We start from the raw sequence: 22828 nt of genomic DNA on the forward strand, positions 1-22828 counted from the left end.
GGTGTTCTCATTAACACTTTAACCCTGATCCCAAATATATTACCTCATGCCACCATTTAGCTCAGTAGCAGCAGGCAAATTGAAAGGATTTGAGGTGTCAAAAGGGGACTAAATTTGACCCTTGTATCCTAGAAAGGAAGTGTTTCCTTGTTTAAAGAGTTGAAGGAGAGAACAGTGCCTGAATGCACACAACCTCATGGAGCAAGCATTGATATGATTAATCCTCAAACAGGTTGTCCAAAGAAGGTCTGGCAGATATGCTAGCTTCCTTTGTTGGAGCACTGACCTTGTGCATGTGTACATTAGCTAAAGTGCTACCCGTTCCGGGAGACCATCGGTCTCTCATTTTGTATGGTTTGCTGTGTAACTCAAGGAGACTTCCTCTCTGACTCATTCAGACAGACAAAATGCCTAATGGAGGAAAGAAAGAGCACCAAGGGCCAGATGCTGAACCTGTAAGATTTCCAGGGCACTTCTGCTTTCTTGAAGGCACCATGGAAAGAGCAGCTTCCATTTCAGGGAACTGTAACGACTGCCATATTCCCGCTTCTCCTCAAAGCTGCCTCCCTGAAGACTTAGCACAATATCTGTCTTCTGATGTGATGTGAAACTCGTAAGACTCATTCACCCACTCTCTGCACGGTGCCTGGGTCAGGAAGGCACACCAAGGGGACAGCCAGTGCAAACGGCAGCAGATTTCACCAGACTCAGCGCACGTGTCCTGGCCCCATCTCCGCACTGCTTAACCCAACACCCTTTGGACATGTTTCTCTGTGAAGCATTTCAGATATGCAACGTTGAGCTGAGGGAGAAGGAGACAGGGTCATGACCAAGAATTAGAGGGAATGCGTGTGCCTGGGAGGCGATGGGTGGTGCAGTATGTTCCCTCAAGCCTCGTGCAGGTGCACTGAATAAATCAGCCCCAGATTGCTTTAAAGTATGCATGAACTTTTTGTAGCCAAGGGAACATGTAGGGAGGGTGTCTGGGAGTGAAAGGAGAGTCAGCATCAGCTCTGTATCATTATGAAGTTAACAGTCTAAATTGGGGGTATACAGTGATTGTAGCGAGCCTCACATGGTCTTGGAGCACTACCTGAAAGAGAAAGATGATCAAAATGCAGCTCTGGAATTGGACACTGTTCTTTAGCCAGAGTTAATAGGAATAAGACCTCTGAATACACTGACTGCAATGGTGATTTGTTTCTGACTCTCCAGAGCCCAGCTGTGAAGAGCCCTGGAGCCATGACATATAAAAAGAGTTTTAAAAGACTTTTAAATTGGTGCAGAGAAAATAAATTCCATGTCCTACTGCTGACAGTTTAAACATGTAATATTCTTTTCCAGAAGCCACTAAAATAAATGCTGTAAATAAACAGCCTTAAATGTTTCGTCACTGTAACATAGTGTCCCCACTTGCTAGGAAGGCATTTGTGTTAAATATTTCCTAATTTGTTAAATAATTCTGGATTCTTCTAGATTTTCATGAGAAGGGACATTTCAGAAATGAGTATAGTGAACTTAGAGCATTTTTATACTGTTTCTAACATAGTAAGATACATCATCTTCTGCTTTTCTCATATAGGTGTTGGCATGGTTAAAATCACTCACATTTTTGGTTATGAGGCTGTGGTTTGAATTGTTTATTGTTCTCCAAAATCTTAATCAGAACAGCTGAGATTTGCTATGGCTCAAAATGATTTTCTTAATCAAATAAAAATGTTAAAAACGTTTAATCATTTCTGATAACAAGTTGAGAGAAAAATTGGTCAGTTTGTTCCTGTTAAAAAAATGTTAAACAGGTGCTGAAAAGCTTTTCCATGCATTGTCCCAGGAGAGTTGGCAGGGTTCTTGTTCTGCTACTCCGTCTGCTCCTACTCTTGTGAGAATATCTACCACACCCAGCAAAGCCTTTAAAATCAGGGTAAAAAAAACCCTGCAGTAAACCAGGAAAGAAATTAAGTTTGCATCAGCTTAGAGATTCAGTCATGTTTAGTAATGCGGTCTCCGCAGATGCCACTCCACTAGTCACTCACAGTGCCTGACAAAAGTATCACCTCCAGGACACAAGCAAGGGTCTCCTGCACAGTGACCATGGGCCCCAGACCCTATGGTGTTCCTGTGTTTTATACCAGCTATAAATTGTTTAGTAAAGTGCCTCTTTTAATAGAGAAAAAAAATTTGTTAAAATAATTTAGGGATTTTTAAACTTCATTCTCAGAAGTGAGGAACACGATATCATACTGCTGATGGTCTACTCCTGCATAAACAGTACTCAGAATTGTGTGTATGTATCATCTCAGAGCACAGCACTACAGTGTGTGCTTAATTTCAAGTGTGTAAGTAGCTTCCATGGAAGTTAAAGGGAATTTTTAAAAGGTTACTTTGAATGTTTTGCTAAATATTAACATATACCCAAGGAGTACTTCAGGCAAGTTTGCCTGCATTTCCTTAAATAGAAACAAAGCAATTACTTTCAAGTTATATACACAGGTACCATTCCTGCAATTGCAGTGATCCATGACAGCAAGATGTATCCCATGGGCTTGAGAAAATGTTTGGTAGTTGAGATTCTCTGCACATTACACGGTTGGGCAGATTATCTAATGGTTTTGGCCATACAAATCACTGAGTCCTAAACCTATGATGACTATAAATGAGAAACAATTTAGTAAGTAAATGTTTTTCCACTCACAAATAACCAGAAATACCACTTCACAGATATATTTAATAGAACTGAGCTACATGATTAAACTTTATCTTTCCTGTTTCTTTGTATGATCTACTGGTTTAAATATTTAGATGGCTACTAACAGTTTAATGTAAGTTATCCTGATCCCACAGAAATATGATAAAGTTCTTCAGTGCACTTCTCTGTACCAGCTCTCACATACCCATCTACAAAGGTTGAATTCCTGAAAACAAGATCTCAATGAGGGGCTTCTTTTGTTGGCTAAGTGGCCATGTTTCTTCCTGGGGAAATGTAGAAGTGCATGTATGCCCTAGGGAGAATTTCTGAAGAGATGCATGACCAAAATGTTTGCCTTCTGAAGTTCCAAACAGCTGAAGGAAAGAAGGACTAGCAGAGCCACAGCATCAGAGCTGCTGCAGATGGCTGCCACTGTGATGTCTAGTCCAGCCTCCAGTCCTCAGATCAGGACTATGGCTGTCTTCAGACCAGGCCAGCCCACGGCTTTGTACATTAAAGTTTCAAGACCTCCAAGGATGAAGATCTGACATCCTCCTGGCTGACCTGCTCCGGTGCTGCACCACCTCCAGGGGCCACGCAGCAGTGCTGGTGTTCAGCAATGTGCTCAGCTGGAGCAGAAGGCCCAAGGAGGTCATTGCCAGGTGGTTTTCATGGAGGTTTGTAATTTGTTTATATTCAAATTGTCTACTGGCTCCCAAAGATAAGGGGCAATCAGAAACCAGGACCAGACTCTTGTCATTTCTGATGCCTTAGTTTTTCCTTTTCTGAAGCTTTCACTTACTAGAAGGGGTTTCCTGGAAGCAGAAAAGTTTGCCACAGAAGCAAACCTAGATACTGTACTTGGAGCGGGGTGGGACTCATGAGTCTCACTGGTATTAATGGGCCACACTAAAGTAGCTACACGGCTTGATCCAGCATCTCCTGGCAAGAGATGATGCCAACCATGTAGTGCAGACTCTAGTCTGGGGTTAATTCCTTTCAGCCAGAAGTCTGTTGTGATCCTGAAGAGCTTAGAAATGTAAGTATTACATTCAAATGCGATGTTGGAAGCAGGTTGTTGCTTGCAAGTTTGTTCCAACCTGCAAGCCTGCTACAGCTTGTGTATTTAATTTTAGGTCTGGAAATTGCTCCAGTTTTGTAAGGTTACTGAAATGCTGAGAGAAGCCAGATTGCTTACACACACCAAGAATAACTTGACAGTGTTTTCTTAAGAATTAAGCCCTCTCCGCAAAGAAGTGGCCCCCAGTACCAAGGGCTTGAAGAAGGGTTTCCCACCTGTCAAAAGCATGCTGGACAACTGTGCTGGGTTTGCCTGGGAGAGAGTTAATTTTCTTCATAGCTTGTATGGGGTTGTGGTTTGGGTTTGTGCTGAAAACAGTGTTGATAATTCAGGGATGGTTTAGTTATTGCTGAACAGCGCTTGCACAGCATCAAGGCCTTTTCTGCTTCTCACCCCACCAGCAAGCAGGCTGGGCTGCACAAGGAGTTAGGAGGGGACACAGCCAGGATAACTGACCCCAACTAACCAGAAGGATATTCCATACTATATGATGTCATACTCAGCATATAAAGCAGAGGGGAGAGGAAGGAAGGGGAAACTTTCAGAGCAGTGCCATTGTCTCCCCAAGTTACCGTTACATATGATGAAGCAATGCTTTCCTGGATATAGTGGTGAATGAATGCCTTGTGTTGCTTTGCCTGCACTCACAGTTTTTGCTTTACCCATTAAACTGTCTTCATCTCAACCCATGAGCTTTCTTTCACTCTTCTGATTCTCTCACCCATCCCACTGAGGGGGAGCGAGCAAGTGGCTGGGGCGGGCTTAATTGCTGGTTGAGATAAAACCACAACAGCCATTGCTATTTGATAGCAATTACACCCCACCCCTTTCCTCCCAGCAGCTCCAGATTAGCTACATTGACTTAATTAGTGATTTTTTTCCCCAGCCTCAGAAACCAGGAGACACAAGGAAGACCAGCAGCCAAAGCTGCTTGGAGCTGTGGTTTATGCTGCTTTGCTTTGTCTCTGCTGCCTGCATTGTCAATAAAACAAAAAATTGTTTTAAAAGTTAGAGCAGCATTGGTTTCACTAACAGCCTGCTGCTTGCAGAATATTTGTATTTCATCTTATTGAACATTCATTATGTATCAGACACTCAGCCTTGTAAAATTGATCCAGGAAATGCTCAACACATCAGCCTGGCTCCTGCCTTGCTTGGTAGCACAGAGGAGTGCACAGCTTTTGCTTCCACACTTAAGCAGATAGTGCAGCAAGAGCTCTCTGAAGCAGCCTACCAGCAAGGGCACAATAATAGCTCTTTTCCTGGCCATTAATTCAGACATCATGCAGTCAGTCAAATGAATCTCTGCTCTTTTGCAGCTCTTCTGGAGATTGCTGTCCTCAGCTCCAATGAAAGAGACCCTGCCTGTGTCTTCCTTTAATTAGAGCCAGTGATAACCCATGGAAGGGCTCATTTTACCATGGCTATATATCATAGAATCATGGATTCACAGACTGGTTTGGATTGGAAGGGGCCTTAAAGCTCATCTAGTTCCAACCCCCTGCCATAGGCAGGGACACCTTCCACCAGACCAGCTTGCTCCATCCAACCTGGCCTTGAACACTGGCAGGAATAGGGCATCCACAGCTTTTCTGGCACTGTTTCAGTGCCTCACCTCCCTCATATCACACAGCCATCACTGCCTGGCACCAACAGATTGCTGTCTATAAACAGAGCACCTTTGATATGAAGACAGCAAGCATGGGAACACCCACGAGAACACAAAAAAATAGCTCTTGTAGCTGTCCTCTCTGAAGCTGTCCCACACAGCCTGGCTGCGGTTTCATGTGATTCCCCAGCTTTAATTTTGATCCCATGTCAGAGCTGAAAGTGGCAGAACGGCCTTGAAAGAGCCCTTTGAAAATGCCTGTGTAGGCAGTCTCGTCTCAGCACTAAACTCAACTGTTCCAGAGCAATGTGCGCTTTAAGGAGAAACAGCTTTGTCAGTCTGTCAGCTTTCCTCTGTTTGTTGCTGCTGCATAATTCATGTCACCATCACATTACAACATGAGTACTCAGCATTACAAAATTAAAACTGGAAGTATTTCCTCTGCATTTTATGGACTTTATTTGTGCTTTGTTTTCACATGATTGTCTTACTTTCATCTCTAGAGAATTAATAGTATTATTATCCAGGGCAAATGAGCCTCAAATTAATCTGATTTAATGTTTAATTATTACTTATTATGTTTTTTAGATTACATACCAGCATTGTAGAATGCTGTTTTACAAGCTAATTCAGAGAGACGAGCAGCAAGATGGGACACTGGGAATACGATGAGAACTCATCAGCGAGGTGCTCAGCAATAGCACCAGCCATTGCATGTAGTGAGGTTTGGTTTAAATTGCCATTGCTCCAATCAAGGGAGCAGACACAACACTTGAACAGGAAGCTGAAAAACTAATGAAGATTTTAAAGCTGAGCTGAGAGCACCCACCTGGATCATTTCATATTGAGCTCAGACCTCCCAGCCTTCCTCTTTGGCAGTAGCTGTTGTTTGGAAGGTTACTCTGAGTGACTGCTATGAGAAGGAATACAAAAGGAGCTGAAAGAAGATTATGGCACAAGTGTTCAGTATCATCCCTGTAAAGGCAATGGAGTATTTCTTTGGTTTCTTTTGAAAGCTGGTAGGATTGGGTTTCCCCTTGAGCATGCCTGCTGTGCCCACAGAAATCCTGAAGAATGCAGATGAAAATTTGGCCTCTCTGAAGTTCACGGATAACTGCAGTTTGCATCACTGAGAGGGAGGGTGTGAGGCCCCGATTTTCCCCTAGTCCTTACTTTCTGCCTGCCCTAAGAGCGAGGGCATGAGTCTGGCTATGTCCAAAATCCCCTTGGCCACCCGGGGCCTGCCTCGCTCTGAGGTGGTGAATTTAGGGAATGGATGTGCTGAGGAGCTCTGTGTCAGGGAGATGGAGCCAGGGTGGCACACAGCATTGTTGAGGTCTGCTTTGGACACTTGAGGCTGACCTGAAGATGCTCAGTGCAGGCCTGTGAGCTATCCCTTCCTAGGAGGACAGTGGTAGTGCACAAGCAAAATAGGCTTGTCTTCACGGTGTAGGGGAGTAACCGTTTGAGATCATTTCCAGGATTTCTAATTTGTGCATGCAGTGAAACCCTGCCGCTCAGCACCGTGTAGGCTTCAAACTCAATAACAAGGCAGCACCACCACGTTGAAGCCAGGCTTGCAGGTGCTGGGGTAGTGCTGTCCCCAGCAGGGTTAAGTTGACTGCATTATCCAGAGTGGAGAGGGAACTGGAACTGCATCCTTGGGTCTATCAGAGTTGGAAATACTCAATTTCTACTCCCTTTTCTCTGAAGAAAGAATTACTATTATATTTCTCTTTTTTTTAACTTGGTAATAGTGGAGCTAAGGGTTGACTAAACACTGACTGCAAATTGTTTAATTGAAAATAGGGCTTAAAACCTCACAGCAATTTCCAGGCAAATTGTTCCTGAAAAAGTCTATGTTAAACACTGCTTATTGTTGTTCATATTTGAAATTTAGTTTACATCAAGATTTGGGGATAGTGCTAAACAGTTACACGGCAGGATAATCTGTTCTTCTTGTATATGGTTATAATCACTTAAAAACATCTACCCATGGAGTAGTTCAGGAACAACTGTTCTTCAGCAGCTATTTTGGGTCAACTCAATGCATAGTCTATTAGAGGTATTACTTCTGCTGCAGAGTAATGAATCATATTTGCAGTCAGGAAGCCACTTGCATAATTGTCACTAAATATAATGAATACAGGGCTATTAAAAGGATTTCAGGATTGTCTGATGTTCTGGAAGACACTGCTTCTCTGGAGAGGGAGGGTAGAAGCCCCTTACTCCAGCTGCTTTTAGTGGTTTAATGCAGAAGAAAGGGAGCAATCCGAATTTGTGCAATGGGAAACTGTTGCACTTTTTCAATTTCTATATAAAGTGAACAGAGGGGTTCTTAAATTGGATAACTGACTTGTAAGCTGAGTATAAAGGCATAGCAGAATTCCTCTGCATATTGAAGCCTAGCTTATCGGTTTTTAAACCATTCCCTTTGATTATTTATTCTGTTAACACAGGACTAAACCACATATTGCAAATCAAAGCAGAGGCTCTGAAAATACTCTGATTGTTGCAGACAAATTCCCTGGTGCTTCATTTGACAAAAAGATGGATTAGAACAAACTCCAGAGTGTTATTATTACCACCTACATGAAAGATTGTTTCTTTTATTTGTATTAATTACTGATTAGTGCCTTCTGCATCTTCAGCTCTTTCAGATGTTTTGAATGAGATGTATGGCTTTCCATAGTTTCTTATCTAAAAGGAACCCTGACAGAAAACCGGTATCTCAGCCATGGTGCACAAGGCAGTCCGTGGTGTGCTCAGATGCTGTACTTCAGGGAAAACCCTGGGTGAGATTCTTGGAGAGGTAAAAATAACTTCACAGATAACACTGCACACAGCTGATTGTCCACCTGACAATAATGTTGTGAGTAAATATACTAATTTATCTTAAATTGGGGTGCAGAAGAAGAAAGGAGCTGAGTGTGTAGGGCTCCTTGGTTGTGGGGTTGTTGGGGAGCAGGTCAAAGCTTTCAGTGGTCCCAGCTGTGTGAGGAGAGCAGGGCAGGCCCTCACTGGCATTATTGCTTTTGGTAATGCTCAGGGGCTTTTATTTATTGGGAAAGAAATGCACTAGAGTGGCTCCTACCCCACTGAATTTGCACACTAACTGGGACAGAGAGGGTATGGGAGATGTCCTATCCAAAGGCTTCATGGGCTGCCCAAGCATTATGGGTCAAACAACCCTTGGGCTTGCACAGCTGCTGCTAAGGCTCAGTTGTTAAAGCCTGATCCTTGAAATTACCTCAGCTGAGAGGTCCCTTCTCATACAAATCCTCTTGGTCTCACCATTGAGGATGAGCTGAGACCTTTTATCTGCCTGGGAAAACGCACTGGAAGAATAAGTAGTTACACAAGCAGGTGGAAGAGGTTGTATTTAAGAACCTTAAAAAGTTATTGAGCTCGATCTCAAAATGGAGTTAGGTCTGCACTTCAGCATCCTATCTGAGAATAAAAAATAGAGGCCTTCTGAGGTTCAGCAGTCTGGCTTTCATACCATTTGTGCATAAAAAATGAGCACAACGTCTTCCATGCGAGGAAGTGAGACAGTTATTTAAGGTCTCAGTTAACAAGAGGCCAATGTTTTGTCAGGTGATGGCATAAAATCCAGTGGTGAGCATTTCATGGCCCGGGTTTTGTTAGAAAGGGTTGTTTTAAAATAGCCTGTTGTACGTCATCAGCTGATCTGTCATTTTCCATAATTCATGAGCACTGGGGCAAGATTAGACAATGGAGTCTTGGGTGAGAATAAATTAATTTCCTCCATGGTTTTAGAAATGTCAGAGGTGTAAAGCTGAGAATAATAAAAGTCAAACTCCTTAGATATATCTACTGTGCTAGGAAGAATATTACTCTGAGCATCTCTGATAGTACACAGTGTCTTAGTGTGTATGTGTCTTTAATTGGTATGCAAGGAGTTTATCTGCTTTACTGCCTGCACTTATCAGAAAAGATATAAAATGGGATGGTGATAATGGCTGCCTTCAAAGAAAAAGATATGTTCTTTCAAGGGTGTAAGTGCAATAAATCTTTCTAGTTTAAGGGCTCACTGGAAGCAGAAAGATTCTGTTCTGCTGACAACTGAATGTAGGGAACTTTCCCAGGGGAAAACAAATAATGTTTCTCTATTCAAAATACAGTTAAAAGTCTCTGAAGAGTGATTCTCCAGAATGTATATTGCAGTATTTCCTACTGATTCCTTTACCAATTAAGCACACTTGCAGACTAACGCATTTCTCAAACAGTTTATGTAAGGTATCTGGCACTGAATACACATACAATGTACTTGTGAATGACTCCCACAGTAACCTGCAATTCAAATTAAAAAAAAAAAAAAAAAAAAAAAGACTAAAAAATAGGCAGTTTAGGCCTTTTTTAAGCTGTAACACAGCAATTAAATTGCCTGGAATAAAAGAGACAATGCTGAGTTCATTGTTATTCCAGAACCATTCTACATGTCTACGGAACAACAGGGTTAATACTACAGGCACCTATCGAGTCTTGAAGGGATCTTTTGTGAGCTGAAATCTGTATATTTACTTTAGCAAACCCCACGTTATTCATAAGAATCAAATGTTGTGCCTGACTGTTATGGAGAAACAAAACAGACAAGGGTGGTTTAAATTAATCTGTCAGTATGGTGCTTTCCAGTGCTCACTTTGTTCATGCAGCCAGCAACTGATGTTAGCATGAATTTAAATAATTCCTCTTGCCTTGAATAATGACCACGAAAGCTGAGTAATGGTATCTAGGAAATACCCTAACTTTTGAGGAGCTGCTTCTTATCTAGGACTATTTGTTCGCTCCTCATCTCCCCTCGCCCCTAATTGCAGGGAGGTGCTCCACACGGTGTATGACTAAACATAATACGATTTGATTTGTGTTGCAGCGTTCTCCAAAGAACAAATCTGTAAAATTACAACATGTGAAAGCTTAACACAATGATATAAAATGGCAGTGGCACGGTTCATATCTTAAACTGACAGACTGATGGTGATTATTGCAAGGACAATGCCCTGCATATGTCAAACGATTTGCAAATAATTTATGTCACCTTATCCTCCATTATTGTTTTTGCAGAGGACATAAACTGTGTCACTAATATTAAACTGTCGGCAAAAAAAAGCCTACCTCAGCTTTTTCCTAGCTGAGAATGCAAAGACATCTGCGCAGAGACAAACATGCATATGGCCATCATTTGTCCAACATCTTACACATTGTGAAGGTTTTTTACTTGAAATGCCAACCTATGTGGCAGATGATGTATGTGTTTCTTCAATCCTGTGATTACCAGCACAGAGCTGCTCTGCAGTGCTCTTCACCTCATCAGTTCCACAAGCTGCACTCCAAGGTGTGTGAAACATTTGCAGGGAGATGGCATCTGACACACAGCAAGGCAGAAGCATTCTGGTGTGAATATTTGACTCCAGATTTTGTTCAAATCAGGGTCAGATTCTGACCTGGAGAAATTAGTGCGGGTAGAGATTTAGCACTACAAAATAGCAATTTGAAAACTGGAATGAATATATTTTAAACATGGGGAAGCAGAGGAAAGTGGTGCTGTCTCCTGGGTGACTCCCAAGGGGCTGCAAAGGAGAGGGAAGGGGGGAAGGCTTTATAAATGACCTGGGCTTTATTCTTTTGGAAATAAGCAGAGGACAAGGCAATCTTAATCATTTCTATTTGTTAAGTTGCATCATCTCAACTGCTGGGTTCTTTGTTTAGGTTTGGATGGTTCATTTATTACTACCAAGAAATGCCTTTGAAAGGGTGATTTTTAGAGCCTGTTGTGGTTAAAAAAGCTGCAAAGAATGCAGTGTGATGGTTGGAGCACGGAGCTGGGGACCCAGCCTCCTGCTCTAGATTTTGTCCTGCTCACATTTGGGACAAATTACTTGCAACTGCTGTAGCTTGACTTACTCTTCTGTCAGGCAGGTTTTTCTCTCTGACTCACCCACTTGGAGAAGTTTGCCAAGTATTTTGTAATCTTTGGCTAGAAATCACTCGTTCGATTACAGATCAATGACGTTTCAAATGGGATGCATCAAACAATTTCTGCTGTCTTTGGTGCAAGAGATGGCTCCAATTCACTGCAGTGAGGAGGACAATATACTGAGGAATTCACTGAGCTGATTTAAGGATTGAAAGGCAATGGCATTCTCTTCTCACTACCAGTTTTACCCTCTTTTGGAAGCTTCATTTAAGCATTTTGCAGTTTTAACCCCCTCGGGAGTGAGGATTCTGCTCCTTGCGCTTCCAAGCTTTTCAGGGCCTGTTTCTCAGTAAATCACAGTTTATGACTATATTGATAATTTCTTAGTATTATAATACCAAAATCCCAAAGAAATTGGAGAAAACCACATTATCCAAATGAGTTTTAATCTTACTTTCCATTTTTCCAACGTTGAATTTTGTCAGACTTTTTTTAAAAAATAACACGAATTACCTTTTATTGGAATTGTTTGTGATTAGTAAGTTAGAAAAGCAGATTTTCAGCATCACCATTTATGGAAACACCATGTGTTTCCTGTGGCAGTAGCATTTGGACTCGCTATAGATACACAGAGCAGAAGGCTTGCAGGATGTTCCTGTCTGCCTAAACAGCTCCTAGAAAGCTTCCTGGTTTCTGTTGACGCTGAAGTGATTTTACTGGCACAAGGAATCTCTTTCAAATCAGAGGGAGGAATACAGTCCACAGGCATGAAAACTTTTCCTAAAGATGACCCTCCTTTCCCCGGTGCAGGAAAAGCCTGAAGCAGCAGCAAAAGCAGGGGGATCACAAATAGATGTCAGAGAGAAGGGGCAGCAGGACAGGCCCCAGGAAGATGCACTGAACCAAATGAAAGCGCCTCCATAGAAACAGGTCTGCAGGAGCTGTCCTCTGTGTGTCAAAAGCATTTCCATCAGATGACAGGTAGCATTTTCCACAGTGGTGTGTTTAGCTTTTGCTACAAGTGCGCTTTGGCATAACAGCAAGACCTTTGCACTCACGTTTGTACACAATACACAAGTCACAGCAAGGTCTGTGATGTTTACACACACACACACACACACAGCAGCCTGCCTGCCTTTTACAAAATGTTATAAACTACAAGAAAATATGCTGGAGAGAAGTTTATTTAAGTAGATAAAAACGTACCCTTCCCATAATGCCCCAAATTGCTGATCTTCATCAACTGGCTCCTTAAACATGCCACAACAGAGACTTAAAACTGCAAACGAAAAAGATCATGCAGATAGTCGGCAGTCTCAGCTATACACTTTTTGGCTAGAAGGCATTGTAGATCAAGATGCTACACACTTCTAAAGAAAGGAGCCAATAAAAACTGCAAAGGAATTTGCAGGAATCAGGCTAGAAACAACAGTGGACCTAAAGGGAAGTTTTTATTGTCTTGACAAGAAAAGAAAGTGGGCAACTGTTAATCTAACAGCCCAAGAGATAACATCTGAGACGTAAAAGATAATTTTCACAAGATAATCTCGGGCAATAATCCTGTGCATGAGTGACAAAAACTGTTGATCTTAGCAGTGAGAGAATGGCATGGCCAGCCAGAGAGCTCTGAAGTCAAGAAAACCTGGCCAAAATTGTACTTCTTTTTTCTTGTGTTCTCAACTAGCAAACAGAATTACTCTTGAAGTTTCTGCTTGCTTTCAGTGGTGCTTCTCTTGCAGGCTGGGTTCTTCAACCAATTCAAGGCTAACAGTCAGTTTTTACATCTTATTTATGAACACAGAGAATAGCATTTCTGTGGGCATTGCTGTGAGGTCAGGTCCTCAGCTCCCCGCAATGGTGTTGCAGAGACGATGTGATATGTCATGGTGACACGGTGGCTTAGGGTTGTAGCAGCACACACAGGCCTTATCTCAATGTAACCACTTCTGTATAGGCCAACCTTTCTTGTATTTACATGTGAAATGTTTCTGATCACGCAGCTGGAATCTGTGGGTCTTTTAATCCCATAGGTGACTGACAGCCCCAGTATGGATACACTTACCTGGGTGTAAATATAATTCTGTTGGTGTCACTGGTTTTGTTTCCTGCACTCCTATTATTGCCTTCAGACAGTGGTATTTTGCCAGGCTGGCAACTGTTCCTATGGCAAACTTTCCAGCCTGGACAAGCCCTAGAAGGTTAAAGTCATTTCAACAGTTCTTTAGAGGCGATTACACAACAGGCCTTGAGCTCCCTGCCAAATACTACTTCTTTAAGAAGCTGGCATTGGGTGTGTGACCCAAGTACCGCAATGCTGCAACACAGATGGGTGCGTGTTCACAGTTAGTGAACAACAGAAGAGAGATCAGCCAGGAGAGTTCCGAACTACACCAGGGTACAGCCTGACTTCGCTAATGCTTCCTACTTCCAACTCCCCCTTTTATCCTAAGATCAGATAACGAGTAGCACTTTTTCTTTGTAACAATTCATTAATCAGAGAAATGATCCTTGCTAGTGTTTAGATGTTTTACTTAGTTTGGTACTTCTGGCCTGCTGCCCCAGTAGTGCCAAAATTATTATTTCTCACCCAGCAGGTGATAAATAACAACTTCAGTCATGATTAATACCATGAATTTCTCAACCTGACTAATGCAAAAAACTTCAAACCTGCAGAACAAGTGGGTGCTAATTGTTGTAAGAGCCATTGGAGCTGCACTCTGCTTAGAAAGAAAGAAAGCCACAGGAAATGAAATGTTTTCTAGCAGCACAGCTGATCCTAAGAGGCATCATTAAGTGCAGCTCAGCAGCAGTCTCCATGTGTAGGTCTCTGCTAGGCTCCTTTTTTACCACAACACTGAGCTTTAAGTACATCTGAGAGGCAGGAGACTGCCAGGTTATTTTTATTTCCTTGGGGAGAAGGAGGAGAAACAAAATAAAAGGCAGAGAAAAATAGCAGATTAGAATCTCATTAACACCACTCAGTATTATATGTTTTACTGATACGTGAAGAGTGATAGGTCCTAGCAAAAGCTGCTACCACCAAAGCTCCTTCACATGTCTTGAAATCTCATCACACCATCATAAAATGTAGCATCAGAGACTCCTCAGTCAAAGAGAGCTTTCTGCAGAGGGACAGAAAACCAGGTGCTCAGGAAGGGCTGTCAGCTGGAAACAATGAACTATAAATTAGCCTGTGGCTGAAATCCTGGCTCTTTTCAAATCCAGGCTAGTTTGCCACAGCCTGTGGTTGAGTAGGATGTTGCTCCATTTTCTGTGCTATACATGCCATGCTGCAGGGTATGCAGGATCTACAGTTTAGCCATGCAAACACTGCTGTGCTGGTCAGGACAATGAGACTTCCACGTCTGAATGGACACATGTTTCAGCCAGGACCCAGACATCAAAATCCAGCAAGGACACAGCCAGGTAACTATGCTGAGTGGGATTAGTCGCTTCCAGAACCCCAAAGAAGCATTTTAGGAGTGAAGGAGTAGTTCTGTGTTCACCCGGACTTTTCCAATTGTTTTAGTTCCATCAGGCAATGAAAGTGTCTGCTACTTTCCAACTAGCATTTAGCTCAACTTTATGAAACTATTGATAATGTGAAACAAAAGACTGCGAGAAGCAAACCACAAGGAGCAAGTGATTTATATGTTGTTCAGACTCAGTAATGTCCATCCACTTGTAGTTATGAGTGCTTTTAGGACTTTGTGTACTGTTTTGGTTGAGTGACTCCTCTAGTTCCTCGTGGGCCATACTCAGAGGATGTATGTTAAGCCATGGTGCAGCTGCTCCTGCCATTCTTTGTGTTAGAAATCTACTTCTTTTTCTTGATTTTGGAAAACTTCAGAAGTTTCAGCTGTCTGCTTTCTTCACCAGTTTATGAACAGCATTTCTGGGGCAACCAGCATCCGTGTCCTTTCAGCACTCGTGTCCTGCATAGGATTGCAGCTTACTGGAGTTAAAGCTTAGCGTACAAGCTTTAGTCCTTCCGCTTATAAGCTCTAGTCATGCTAGCAGTGTCATTTAGAGAAAGCATAATGCTTTCTTGTTATTTATGAAGTACAAAGTATGTCCTTCAGCTAAGATTTTAATAGCTATTTTCAACACTGGTAGCAAAGCCAAGATTTTCCGTGTACTTTTAAGTTTAGGTATTGCCTAGAATGAGGTGCAGCCTGTGGCAAACATGCCACATAAAGTATGCTCTTCAGCCAAGGAAGTAAGGAATGTTTTTTCCCCATTTAATTTTGTTTTACTAATTAAGTTATCAAAGTCACACACAAGGAACAAGGGGTGGTTAAACTTTCAGAAACTATTCAGTTTAGCTTCCAGAGCTCAGTCTCTGCTTGTCCCAACACTTCAATATTGAAAATGCCAGTAATTTGCCTGTCTCTGTATCCTTAAGTGCAGTCTGAGCAGCTCAGGTAGATTTACACAAAATTTGTTTGTAACAGATTAGTATCTATCTTCTGCCAAACCACTTCCACAGCATTTGAGTATATACATTAGATGAGACATTCAAAGTGGGTTAATGCATATGGCTACCTCAGTGGGATTTTTTTACCCTCTGAAGCTACAAAGCTTGCTACCAAACAACATTTGCAATAATGAGCTGTTCAACATTCAAAAACGTTGTATTACCAGAGCTCACTCTGCCTCAAGGAAGCCTTGCCAAAATATAAAAGCATGGTTTAACTCAATGCTGTTCTAAAGCAATTGCTAAAAAATGGTTACACGGCAGCTAATGGCCGTTACAGCCTGAAAAGAGAAGGAATACATCCCCATCTCCCTTTTTTCAGACTGCATTTAAGTTAATACCTGTGCATAGGTGGGTTTAGAAATCCAGTGAGTAAATTACTCCTGGAGTTCTGCCTACTGGTAACAGAACAACTGCCAGAACTACAGGAGCTAGGTTATAAATGTACTCATGAATGGTCCTCTGTAAATACCAGGAGGTAAAAGGAAAGTTTAGTTGCTCTGGATTAAGACACTTCAGCTTTCACACAGGATTTCCCCACCACCATGGCAGTGCTAGCTTTAGAAATTATTAGAGAGTGTTCTCTCAAACAGTGTATATCATATTTTTCCCAAACTAAGAAGAAAAGCCACAACAAATTCTTTTCCATTTTTTTCCAAAAGTTGCATTAGTGTAGAAAAGCAGGTTCAACAGAAATAGCTGGGTTCATAGCTACAGACCACTTTGAGGGCAGAAACTGTCAATAAGCAGCCAAAAGTTAATGGGGTTTAGTTTGAAAAGGTATTCAACATACACAAGTGAAATTTTAGGACTGAAATGCAGGACAAGGGCAGTTTGCTTCTCCTGGCAAGAGTGATTTGATAAAAGGCCAAGACCCTCTTACACTTTGATGCAGCAATTTTTTTTATATTTTCTTTTTTAATGAAAACTGATGAAAATAGTAAGAATTCGGCTCCATCTTCCAGTCGAGCTGACAAGAGTGGTCCCCTGCAGTAAGGATATGGTAAGCAGTTCATGAGGCACAGTCAAGGGAAGCTCAGCCAGCCCAAGATGCACAGCCGCTTTCTGTTCAGATTTTAGGACAGAAGAAAATGGCCAAAAATCTCATGACCATTGCATAACCAGTACAAGCCGTTAAGTATTCTGACATAGAGTAGTACAGTCAAAAGAATATATTTCATAGTAAGAAAACTCAGCAGTTCCAACTAGCCAAACAGCCTGAGCTGGTTCTCAGTTGTGCCTAGGACTTCACAAGGGCTGTTTTTGCCACTGGCACATTCCTGGGGTGGTTGGTGCTCTGGGAAAAGCATCAAGGACAACTGACAAAGCAGAACAGAAAATTACCACTTAATGCATTCAAAGAAATACTAGTCAGATCAAGTCCTTGCCTACACACGGGACATCTCCCTTGAAAAGTTCCACATTGCCAGGGGTCTTGGAGCACCACAATTATGTTTCTTTGTTCACTCTTCATTATTGTGCCTACATGTACCATAGGATAACATGGAGACAGAGGGACCAAGGCATGCTACCCACAGGCTCGTACAAAGTGCTTTTGCTAAGAGAACCACCTCAGCAAGTACTTCAAAGTTCAGAAGCAACATTAACATACTGGAAATCGGAACAGTGAGACAGATCTTACCCAGCAAATTCATTTCTTAGAGCAAGACAAGCTGAGGATTAAAACTGGGAGATCATAGGAAGGAAAGAAAAATGTAAATCCAAAGATGAACAAGAAATAAAAGCAGAGACAGGACACACATAAGAAGCAGTAATTACAGCCAGGAGCTACTTTTGACACAAAGTAAGAACTTACTGAATAAAATCACATCCCTTGTGTGCTGCAGAGCTCCAAGACATTTTTTTCACCCAATTTCTGAATGAATTTTGGCTGAGGCAGACAAATTTAAGATCTTTAAGAGTCCTTTCATTCCCAGCTTAGTAATTCTAACTAGTTTACCATACTCTACTAGGTAACAGCAGGATCTTCCTGCCAGTAGGATCCCACTCATTAACTACACAGACATAAAACTTAGTAAGAACGGTATTTTAAAAGATCAGAGAGAAACGTTTTGAAGTATTTTATTAATTTTTTTTTAATACAGATACAATATTTTCCAAGGTCACTTTAGGGTAAGTGGCAAACAGGTTTCTAAAATGGAAGTGCCCACACAGTTGTTTCAGGTTAAATGTGCACAGCATATTCTACAACACAAAACCTGCATTTAGAGTTTTTTCTTGCTCCAGAATGATTTGGCAGCTTTAAAAACCTAATACACATTTCCATTCTCAAAATCAATCCATTGAACAGCAAACCCCAAAACTGAAATACAATTCACACCGCTGCCAAACAACATGCTTATTTCAGTAAGGACTTCTTAGCAGATCGGGCGGCAGCAGCTGAGGAGCTCTCTTTATCATTACCCTCAAAGTACTGCTGCTCTATTCGCCGACAGAAGGCTGTGAGGTTACTGTAGTGTTTTACTTTTTCAGAGAGTTCATCAGTGGTTAGTTGAGTAGTAAGGATTGTGAACAGATGTCCAAATACCAGAGCATCTAATTCAGTTGGTCTGTAAAAACAAACACAAAAAAAGAACAGGTATTTTGGAAGGCAAGTCCTGATTAAGAAAAACCCTGCTGTTCTGAATAACTTTTTGATGGCTACACAATCTAAGAACTGGTAAAGTATGAGGCAACACTGAGCTTACCAAATACACTAAAACTGTGCATACAGCATATAAGTATACTGCTTGTTCTCACTATGGCATCATTCTTTGCTTTCAAAATGTGGAAATAACACTTCTAAAACTGGACAGAGTTACTGACTCAACTTTAAATCATGCTCCACCTTTTAGCTCTGTAACAAGGGGAAATGATCATTGTGTCCGTTTTAGAGTTTTTCTTCTGCAGGCATATATCCAAAAGCCCCAAGTATTACCTCACAAAGGAAAAAAAAAAATAGAAGAGGGGGGAAGCATAAATGCCCAATTCCCTTTTTGTCTTTTTGTGCTTTTACATAGTGAGGAACTGTTCAACCAATAATAAAAGGAGCTCCATGGTGACAGCAGCTGAAAACATCTCTTTTTTGAAGGGGGACGACACAGAAGAAAACAGGTATTTTGGGAAACAGTTGTCTATTGAACACTTTGAGTCCTACCTTAATTTAAGTATAAGCCTTCTGAATTGCCATCTTGGACCTCTGTATGTAACTAGCCCATGTGCGCTCTTTTTCTCTTTTTTTTCAAAATACATTTATAACTTCAAGTCTTTCAATACCAGTGTTCAAGGTAAGCAGAACAAGGGTTTTCTAACTGATAAATTTTTGCCCTTCTATTTGTGGATCACTAAGAACTTTCCAGTGGAGATGTGGACCCTTGTGTAATAATTTAAATATATCAGCAACAGGCTGCTTTTCTTATTTACTTCCTACAGGCTCCCAGAAGTCACAGACTGAAAAATACTGGACAAAAAACACACAATTTATTTGTAATATTTCAGAGCACTAAAGAGCTTAAAGGCTGAAACTGGTTGTAACTGAAACCTGGTTAACAAACAACAAAAACAAAATACCCAAGCTACAATTCTGTAGAAATATAGAAAGAAAAATTAGTATATACTAAGTTCAAGAATTATTTGAGAAGATGCAATTCAAACTTGTCTTCTATAATGCATATTTCTGTATCCACTCAATTTATACCACCCACCTAGTTTCAACTTGGAAGATATAAAGGGGCAAACTCACATGCTCAGAAAAGCAACCAAGACAATATACTGCCTTTTGAAGACATCCCCCTGTCCAAATACCATTAACTGAAATCCAGACCCAAGCAGTTCTAGTCCGGTCTATACACAGGAGACAATAGGGAACTAATGCAATGATGTTTGAATCCATAACATTTCAAGAATACTGAATTATTGGGGGGGAGGTGGGGGGGAAATGTTTTGCAATTGGCAGAAACTGGTGAAAGCAGAGGACATCCATGAAGACTAAGTTGTTCCTTTTCTCTCCCCTGGGAATGTCAATCTCAGCTTTTGTTTGCAACCGATCCTTTCTTGATACAGGGCTAGCTTCTCCCCCAGAACTTAAAACTCACAGGCACCCTCACATTAATTTAGTTCATTAAGAACTGCCCCTGGTGTTAATAGGGGCAAGACAAGCTGTCCTGGACAGCATGATGTACATTCCTTCCTAGTAGAGATTATCCAAGAAATACAAGTAGAGCTTTAAATGTATAATTTTTAAGTGAGAAACTAAAGGCGTACATTTGTAGCCTACATAAGTTGTGGTAAAAGGTAAAGAAGACAAGCAGGAGCAAAAGTAATCATAAATACAAAAAAGTAAAAAACCCACCACCCACCAAAAAAAAAACCACACCAGAAACTTGCAGAAACTTTCAAGACCTTTAATTATTATTAAGTTATTTCTGGAATGTGACATTTATATTCCAGTCACACATTTGTATTTCCACAACTAATCATGTAACATTAAAATAAACTAGGAGTTTTCCATGTATATGTGTGTGTGTGAATAGATATATCTATATCTCACATTCCTGTATGTAATATTTCAGTAGAGTAACTTACTGCTTATTGAAGAAATATGGTTGTGTTCCTAGTCGCTGAGAGAGAGCCTGACAACACTGATCTACATCTTCAAGCACCTATCAAAAGACACAAAAGAGAAGAAATCTGTATTGTCAGGAAATACCAACACTGCAGAAAATAACCTCCTTACTCTATTTGCACTGATTGTGGGAACATGGAACATATAATGTTGTAACATCAAAAGCTGTTAAAATCAGTCAAACCTATACAGTAGGCAGGTAGCTGTTACTTAATCTAACATTTGATATAAGGCAATTCTGATTAAGTGCTTCCCATAACATTTATAACTTAGCTTAATGAAAGATACTAACTTACACCTCAAAACTGCTTTGTGAAGGGGTTTTTTTCAGACTTCTAATGAAGGAAGCCAAAGTCCTGCAAAGTATGACTATTAAAATCATACAGGAAGCGGGGGCTGTAACTTATGACCTATTTTCAGGACTATAGTCTAAAAAACTAACATCTCCAGAGATGTATGCTCACAGCAAAACATACTTCTTCCCACCCCATCAGGTTGCATATAATTTAAGATTTATTGCTGCTCATAAAAAAAAAAAGGAAAAAAACCCATAGTAAAGAAATAAACTTCACTTTTCATACTGACCTGTTGAAGCGTCTTCCCAGCCCATCCAATGGCTTTCATTTTTCGCCTTACCTCCCATTGCTTCTGATAGGACAAAATGCGGTTAAGAGGCCATGGGTAAGGGGAGCCATACCTCGGGTGAGTAATCTTTTTTTAGAAACAGAAAGGTACTATGTTATCATACAAGAAAACACAGGTATCTCTAAGCACAGAACAGCTAATGTTCAAAAATTTCTATCAGAAAGGGAGCTGTAGAAGATAAAGGGAGTTGTGTCATATGCTGTAATTATTTGCACAGAATTTAGAGCACAACCATTTAAAACTATTACTTCAGAAACATATACAAAAGCCCTATCTATTATGCAGTTGGCTACCTTCAGTAATGACACAACTTCCCTAAAATGTATATGCAAGCGAAATTAAAGTGAAAAGACTGTATTACTGGTATAAACCTCAATGTTTCATTTATGAGTAGGGACTTGCAATTGTGAGCAAAAGTGTTTTCTCATTAAATTTTAATTATGATAAATGCCACAGAACCACTCACCTCCTCTACTGTAACATCATCACACCACTGGAGATAGAGCTAGGAACAGAAAGAACACTTACTACAACTTCTTAATAAAGGAGAATACAGAGACAATCATTTCTCACAACTAGAATTTTGTTTTCTATATTAGATTAAATGTCCATTTCATTCCTTCCGTTAGACCTCTGAATGTAGAAAAGAATTTAAAACTGGAAGACAAAAGCCTAGTTCCTAGTGCTTACTCTACCAATACCAGATCCAAACCACAACCATAGACCCATTCCCACTACCCAAGCTGCACTCAGTGCACAGGTTACCAGCCCTCAGCTCCCCAGCCACCAGCAGGTTCCCAGCATTTTCAACACTGCTCCCATGCTGGGCTTGCATCATGTTAATTGGCCATGGACACAAATCTAGCTGCCCGCTAGGCATGTGAGCACATACACTGTGGAAGGTGATAGCAGGGTGCCTGGCCAGCTGTGGGGTTGGGTGGGCTCGCCGGAACCACTGGCATTTTCCAGTTGGTTACTACTTCTGCTACGTGACACACTTTAGTTAGGTGACGAGATCATACATTTGGCTATGTCTACAGGAACATTTCATTCAGCAAGCAACCCATAGCACACAGAGAATTTATTCCTGCCTCCTTTCTCCTCAAAAGTTATCAACCTAATCTAAGAACAAGAAGTATTTGCAATATAGGAAAACATCCTAAAGCTTTCTTGCCTATAGTTACTTATGTAAGCATGTGGAGTTACTATGGTTTGCTGTACCTCTGCTGTCAAGAGCATATTATTGACTAATTCCATGTAGGCTTTCATCTCGGCTTTCTGGACTTCATCCAACCCATCACTGAGAGAATGGCCCTAATGGGGAAAAGAGAAAAAAAAAAAGACACACATGGAAGAAAGGATATTGGTATATTCAGCAATGCCTGACCCAAGGACTTCTGAAGTCAATGAGCTTTGGCTCAGATCCCAATCTCTTAACACAGTTCAGTAACGAATTACATATGCAATTTTTACATACATCCTTAAGAATTAAAAGAAACCATCATAACATAACATAGCTAATCTGCAAGAAATATAGCCTATCATCAGTTATAGGTGAAAACAGTTTGAGCACACAGCTTCCTCGTTAGTGTGTATCTGTGGCAAGGAGTAAACACAAACTCATATCCGTGATACAGCTTTATCAACTACTCAGTGAAAATACAGTAGTTTTTAAAATATAGGGGAAGTAAAGGCAAATCTGGACAGTATCTGACATTTCAGGATCTAAACCAGTCAGTTCTGGGCTTAAGAGCTCCACGACCCAGGG

At 41.0% G+C, this 22828-nt stretch overlaps 1 protein-coding gene across 3 annotated transcripts in view; it reads right to left on the reverse strand.

Moving 5' to 3' along the window:
* The window catches only part of MTX2 (metaxin 2), a 420264-nt gene that overhangs the window by 364885 nt on the left and 32551 nt on the right, over window positions 1–22828 (reverse strand). For 2 of the 3 annotated variants that reach the window (XM_061379808.1, XM_061379828.1), the window contains 5 exons: window positions 22282–22374; window positions 21527–21565; window positions 21001–21126; window positions 20376–20452; window positions 17856–18361 (listed from right to left, as the gene is read on the reverse strand). In XM_061379808.1, the coding sequence (XP_061235792.1) occupies window positions 18151–18361; window positions 20376–20452; window positions 21001–21126; window positions 21527–21565; window positions 22282–22374 (546 nt within the window). In that variant the 3' untranslated portion in view covers window positions 17856–18150. Of the gene's footprint in view, window positions 1–17855; window positions 18362–20375; window positions 20453–21000; window positions 21127–21526; window positions 21566–22281; window positions 22375–22828 lie in introns of those variants that run through there. The other variant, XM_061379818.1, reaches the window with a different exon arrangement.

This window comes from Neopsephotus bourkii, unplaced genomic scaffold (genome assembly GCF_033783945.1).
Source record: "Neopsephotus bourkii isolate Nb327-2 ecotype Australia unplaced genomic scaffold, CSIRO-AGI_Nbou_v1 NB_196, whole genome shotgun sequence".
In the NCBI taxonomy this organism is placed as follows: Eukaryota; Metazoa; Chordata; class Aves; order Psittaciformes; family Psittacidae; genus Neopsephotus; species Neopsephotus bourkii.